Source organism: Gadus morhua, chromosome 7 (assembly GCF_902167405.1).
Source record: "Gadus morhua chromosome 7, gadMor3.0, whole genome shotgun sequence".
NCBI classification, from domain to species: domain Eukaryota; kingdom Metazoa; phylum Chordata; class Actinopteri; order Gadiformes; family Gadidae; genus Gadus; species Gadus morhua.
The window spans coordinates 13,236,136-13,243,423 of NC_044054.1; the positions used below are offsets into that span (position 1 = coordinate 13,236,136).

Sequence of the window (7,288 nt, forward strand, 5' to 3'; positions counted from 1 at the left end):
ATATTTGCTGGTCTCTTATCTTATCTAAGCTTCGCCTGTGTTGTAGCCTTAATTATCCTGTCTGTTAGCTTGGCTTACCTTGTCCTTAAGCCTATCGTGTCTTGTCTCTTAGCTTATATCATCTTGTCTCCTAGCTTCGCACACCCCAGCCTAGCTTACCTTCCTGGCAGTAGCTGCCCTTGTAGCCGCTGTTGCTGCAGTCGCAGACGGCCTGGCCCTGGTGAAGCGAGCACGCCCCTCCGTGGCCGCAGGGCGAGTGGAGCTCGCACAGGTAGTCCACGTCGTTGTGGACTCCCTGGCCGTCCAGCAGCAGAGGGGCCGCCTCCCCCACCTTCAGGTTGGCGATCAGCCCCTGGAACGGCGGCTCGTACTTCACCGTGCTGGAGGTCAGCGCCGACAGGCGCACGTCGGGCGGGATCCCGCCCACAAACAGGTCGCTGGCCACCACCATCTCCCCCCGCTTGGCCTTGACCTCCGCCCGCTTGTTCTCGTTGTCCACCACCAGCCGCGTCTCCCGGTGGTTGCGCGTGAGCAGCACGCGGTGCCAGCGGTGGTCGTTGACGCGCGTCTCCGTGTGCAGCCGGGCGGGCTCCACGCAGTGGATGGTGAAGCGCAGCTGCAGCCGTCCGTCCACCACCAGCAGCTCCAGGAAGTCGCAGTTGCCGCCGTCGTCCAGGTAGAGCACCAGCGCCTTGCTGAGGTTGGTCTTGACGATGAGGCTGAGGTCGCCCTCGGCCTTGGCGTCCCAGCGGCTGTAGCGCGCCCACTGGCCGGGGACTCCCTCATACTCTAAGGCCACCGCCGCGGCGGCCAGCAGCGCCAGCACCGCCGGGAAACACACCGAGCGTGACGGCCGACCTTCACACCTCCCCATGATGGTGATGAAGGTGACTGACAGCTCCAAATTATTTTCCTCTCGGTTGCGTCTACGTGATGGGAATCAGAAGCGAGCCTCTCTCTCCCCACACAGCCGCTTTCGCTTTCTACTAGTTTTTTTGTTGCTGTTCTTTTTCCGTTCTTGCTTACTGCCGTCTCACCACAAAAGGCAACGGCGAATACAATGCAATTCAAGTTGGCTAGATGTACGAATTAAGGCTTTTCCGTTCGGGGCTTCCCTTTTCCCCTGAATGTTTTTGCAGTTTTTCGAAAGGCGGACCCAGAGTGTCAGTGTGAACAAGCGCAACACATTCCAACGTATGAAGCACCTCAGTTTGGGTTTGGGGTTTGGAGAGAGGAGCGACTGGAGCACCAATCCACACGACACTGTGTCTCCGGTCAGCCGTCTGCTGCTCCATCCACAAGGTGTTCTGGCCGCTGTCCAGCAACACTGTCCTTCCTCAGATCTCCCGGGATTGGCTAGGCAGACAGCCAATCATCGACTGGTACATCCACGCTCATCTTCAGCTCCCGACCATCCTGAGGGAAGGGAAGTACTGGAGCGATTAGCAGGAACAATAAAGGTTTAGCGGAGGACAAAGTAGACTAACTTCTGTTTTACAATGATAAAAGCAATATAAAAACTCATTGGAGGATGGCACAAGTATACAAATATATATTGAAATATGGTAGGACCGGAACTGCGCATAGCATAAACTATTCTGCTCATCAAACAAATCTATATCAGATTAATATTATTTAGTTATTTAGCCAAATCCTACATGGTAGAGGCATCAATGCATGAACCGATTTTCCCACAGTGCCGAGGGTAAATAAGCAACTCTTGTCATGGGGAACTCTCATGGTAATTCTACAGTTGTAAGGAAAAAAGGTTGGAAGATCCTTTTGAGTCATCTAAATCGCCCTTTCGAATCAGGTTGCTTTCACCGCAGAAAGTAAAGCGATAATCATTGTGGCATTGTTCAAGCCGCCCCAAGATTCACTGCGGAGGCGGCATTTAATGTAGGACTGTTTAATATACAGTTTAATATCACATGTTGTACAGTCAAACCCCCCCCAGCAAAAAATACAACAGCAGAAGTGGGGGGGGGGGTGGGAGGGGGAAGTGCATTTGCCGCGGTCTTCCTTTCATAACCACCGTCTCTAGCTGAAGACGCAACCACATGGCGGGCGGGGACATTATTATTATTAATACTTATACCATTGTATATCTCTACAGGTCCAACAACACATGTATAAGAATACAAAATATCCGTTTTTTTATTGCAACGCAAGTGGGGGTGAGTCACGGCGCCATATGGTGGGTCCCAGTCGATGCAGTCTCATTTGTTGCAATGAGTTCAATGAGATTGCGGCGACATCTTCTAAGATCAGTCCAGCGTGGATGCATGCGATATGTGGGCAGCGGGTGCAATCAGGGACCCTAATGTCCTCAGTCGAGGACGTTTCTTACACTTGCAAATAACTATTGAGAATAATGGTAGTGTTACTGGCCAGTGTTTTGGTAATATAAAAAATAAATGTATTGGAATGCACACACACACACACACACACACACACACACACACACACACACACACACACACACACACACACACACACACACACACACACACACACACACACACACACACACACACACACACTCATCGATGCTTTGACTTCAAGAGGTTTAGCACAATTTAAACGGAGTTAAAGGAATCGATCCGGCAATCTGCGGTATTATTCGCAGTGTGTGAAATTTACACTGAACAATGCTCCTGCAAACCTTGCTTAAACCCAGACTGATATGTGTGCTGCATCTCCCGTGAAGATTCATATCTATTGATAGAAAAGTGGAAACCATAACGACAGACACTGTAAATCAATGTCCGCAATAATTACTTTTATCAGCACCAATGTAATACGGTTGCACAGATCAACGAGTACGAGAATGTCTTGTTCAGCGATGCAAAATTAAATAACAGCAATAGAGTACTAAAGTGTGATGTCACGTTTCCATAGCAACCGATTTTCGGTTCTACACAAACCAAATTAACAAGGGGAAATCCTATGCCACACGAACGTTTTATATAAAAGGACACATTTTTTTGCGAATTGATTTGCGAGTTTGCTTTACGAATGATGGAAGTAATATTGAGATTGGGCCAACTTACCATTACATTATAAAGTTTATCTTTCATGCTAGTGCGAACTTTTCCTTTTAATACCCCAGGGGAATTCATGAACGCCTTGACATGTTTAGATTGGTAGTGATTTTCATCTCTTGAAATTGATTTATTTAAATTTTGAAGTAAACAACACATGGAAGCAATGGAAACTGCCTTCTCTCGTTAGGTGGTTTAGAACTGAAAATCCGGTTGCCTGGACAACGTGACGTTTCAACTTTAGTACTCTATTAACCAAAACTATACATCATGTACGTAAATATTTATTAACACCAGATTTCAATCTAGTCCGAGTGACATAAACAAGCACTTTCTTTCTAGGTTTCAGCCAAGAGGGTGTTAAATGTCAACACAAAGTAATCATTATCATTATATTCTCCCTTTTTCAAAGCAGGTTTATTAAAAGGCGTGCTTCTGACTGACGTATGCAATGCATTGCACACACACACACACACACACACACACACACACACACACACACACACACACACACACACACACACACACACACACACACACACACACACACACACACACACACACACACGCACACACACACACAAGCCAACTACATCAACCCACTAACCCAACAGCACAAAAATATACTAACACAATAACACACAAACACAACGCGACACCCACACAATTACACATCACAAACACTAACAAACAAACACACTCACTCACAAACTAACACAACAAACGAACACACTAAAACAATAACACACAAACACACCGCGACATCAACCAAATTACGCACCAAAAAAATAACACACCAACACACTTAACACACAAACACAACAAACTAACCCCAAAACACACTTACACACTAACACACTGTTAACAATTGGGTCTGTTCCCTTAAAATAACAATCCATCGAGATAAAATGATTTATTCCAAAACAGTAGCATACTTCCGCAATGGTGAGGCAGAGATGGCATCACATCCCAACCGCACATACTATTGATCCGAGAGTCCTCTTTGAGTTCGCCTTCACAGCTCAAATCCTCCTGGATCAATGGCCATACGTCAATAGCCTCCCCCAGCCCCTACCGCTTAATCGGCTGCTGATATACCGGTTGACCTGGAAACACGTCATGCCACGGGGCAGCCTGGTACTATAGCCTCTTAAAGTCAAACACCGTAGCCACCGGCTCCCTCTACCCGGGCCTCCAAACAAACCAAACAGTTGGAAGTCTTCCAGCGTCCGTCATCGTTCCAGTCCGTATTTACCACTGCCATGGCCGTTTCATTCACCATGTCACTTAGCAGATGCTTCTATCCAATGTCACAGACACATGTCGTTAAGGAGCGGGGAGGGGGTCAGAGGGAGGCGTCTTGCTCAAGGAGGCCTCAGGGTTAGACTGTGGATGTTGTGAATGAATATGAACCCAGCACCGCTTTGCTGTCGTCAAACCCCTTAACCGCTACGCTAAACTAGCGGCTAACCGCTATCCCTTTCTGTTGCATTACTTATCCAGCCCTAGCACAAACTTGGAGGGAGGGAGAGGGAAAGAAATAGAGAGAGAGAGAGAGAGAGAGAGGAGAGAGAGAGAGAGAGAGAGAGAGAGAGAGAGAGAGAGAGAGAGAGAGAGAGAGAGAGAAAAACAGTGAGAGACGGAGAGGGAGCGAGCGGGAGAGATAATAATAATAATAATAATAATACATTTAATTTAGAGGCGCCTTTCAAGACACCCAAGGTCACCTTACAGAGCATATAGTCATCATACATTTTTTAAAAAGCAAGACATTGTGGAAAAAATAAATAAATAAAGAAAGATAAAGATAAGATAAAGATAGAGAGTATCTAGCACAGTGTGTAGTATCTTGTCATCTCAGAGCCTCCCTGTGATTTAGATTAATGATTCAAAACAACAATTTTCTACATCTGAGAGGAGGAGGGCTTGGTGCTCGGTGGGCTCCTGTTCAGCCTGGTTCACCGCTGCCCCCCCCCTCGTCCCGCCCAGCGGATGGGGGTGCTGCTGCGACGCCCGCCCGCCGCTGTGTTAAATGACTCTGCGACGCGGTGAAGACGGAGGGACGCTTCCTCAGTCCTCGTTATGCACACGGTGGCAAACGCCTTCCTCAACGGAATCGTTTTCTTTTCACGCAATACGTCACCTATTTTTACATATTTACATATGTACATATTGCAGTACACGCACGGCATAAGTGTTATTTATTATGTTGCTTGTTGCTGTACGGGAATGGCTATGCGTGTGAGTGTGTGTGTGTGTGTGTGTGTGTGTGGTGTGTGTGTGTGTGTGTGTGTGTGTGTGTGTGTGTGTGTGTGTGTGTGTGTGTGTGTGTGTGTGTGTGTGTGTGTGTGCGTGCGTGTGTGTGTGTCTGCTTGCATATCTCTATCATCTATGTGTGTTTGTTTGCATGTTTGCATTGCCGTGTGTGTGCTCACATTGGTACATATGCAGGTATGTGAACAAGCAAACAGGCTATTGTGTGTGTGTGTGTGTGTGTGTGTGTGTGTGTGTGTGTGTGTGTGTGTGTGTGTGTGTGTGTGTGTGTGTGTGTGTGTGTGTGTGTGTGTGTGTGTGTGTGTGTGTGTGTGTGTGTGTGTGTGCGCGCGCGTGTGCGTGCGTGCGTGTACAGGGGCAGTGCTGGCACTCCTCTCTGCAGCAGGTACGCTAAAGGACTGGTGAATCTTTGGGGAGCGTAGACGCTGGTGAGTCAGTGTTTCAGTCGCTGTTCCCGAGAAAAATACAGCCCACCACTCCTTTTCCTCCCCTCCCCCAGTCTCCCGGGACGGACAGGTACTCTGCCTCTTCACCATATGTCTTCAATTAGGTCCTCGTCTCCCAGTTAGCTCAGGTCTCTCCCGGTTAGCCGCTGCTTAGCTTTCATTTTGGTTGTTTACTCTGCTGCTCAATTAATGATGTAATCGACATCTTCAGCCCCGCTCTTAAATCATTCAATTCTTCCTCATCTTCCTCATCATAACAGCAATTATCGGACTTCATAAGGCTCTTTTTTTGCTGATGTACATAAATATTAGCCGACTTCAGGAAGCACTCATACCAACTCAAGCAGTGGTAGGGATAACTTATCTTATTGTGGAAAACTGAATCTACCGCTAAGTGAATTCTCCCACTACGTAGCTATTTACTACCATTTTGACACCCGTTGCTGTTGTTGAGATGCTTTTATCCAAAAGGGGGCTTACAGAGAATACAGATATCTGTAGTTAAGGAACAGGCAGGGTGAGAGGCATCTTTCTCAGGTTACACTGTGGTCAACGAGGATCGAACCCAGTGCATTCCAGTCCACCATACGTCCCCGTCCCCCTGTGTGCACGTCCACAGGGGGGGGGGGGGGGGGGGACGACTACCCTTTGCATTATCATTCCCAATCCAACAACTTTTCCACTTCAGAAAGTAACTTGCATAGAAATTGCTATGGTCCCATCAAACACAATTGAACTTAGCAGTTATCTTTTAATTGTGCAAGAGGAATCGTTGTGCGGCGAAGCCCATTCAGATAATACTTAACAATAACAATTAATATAAAAGGCGCCGCAGAAAGAGACGCGTGTGGGTTTCCGGCACCGCAAGGCAAGAGAAATGCACAGAGAGGCCCGCATGTTACATGAGCCACGGCCTCCTGGCAGCACTCTTCCCCATGTACAGAGATGACCTGCCCGCTGGAGGAGGAGCAGTGATCGATGGATCCAGATACATGTCATGAGGCAGCAGGTCGTGCGCTAAGGGCCTCCTGCCTGGTAACACGTCGATTTTCGGTCACGGGAGGCGAGGGCCCCCAGCCGACCGGCACGCCTCCCGAGCTCAGGGGCATAAACAATGCAGAGGATGTTATTGTGTATAGGGTGTATAATCCCGGAGCCGCGCAGTAAGCCCGTCGGATAATTGGGGAGGTAATAACAGTGTAACCGCACACAGGGGCCAGAGCTCTGCTCGGGGGGGGGGGGGGGGTGGTCTCTGCCGCCAAGGTTTGATTTGCGCCTTGTTCCATGCCAGGGTAAACACACGGGACTGTAAATATTTCCTTTACGTTGCATTCCAACTGCCAAGGTTTATAGCTTGATGCTAACGCTGATTAAGAGATGAAATGACCTTTTCCTACCCCCCCCCCCCCACACACACACACACACACACACACACACACTCCTCTTTCACCGCTGTTTGCCGTCAGGACGATGCTCTTTGGAGGTAGCGTTGCTGGGGGGCTGTGTGTCCGAATGATGCACGTT

General features: G+C 48.3%; 1 protein-coding gene across 11 annotated transcripts in view; it reads right to left on the reverse strand.

Moving 5' to 3' along the window:
- The window catches only part of LOC115546740 (neurexin-2), a 108,864-nt gene that overhangs the window by 90,334 nt on the left and 11,242 nt on the right, over positions 1–7,288 (reverse strand). For all 11 annotated transcript variants that reach the window (XM_030360458.1, XM_030360454.1, XM_030360452.1 and 8 more), the window contains exon 2: positions 160–1,416. In XM_030360458.1, the coding sequence (XP_030216318.1) occupies positions 160–874 (715 nt within the window). In that variant the 5' untranslated portion in view covers positions 875–1,416. The remainder of the gene's footprint in view (positions 1–159; positions 1,417–7,288) is intronic.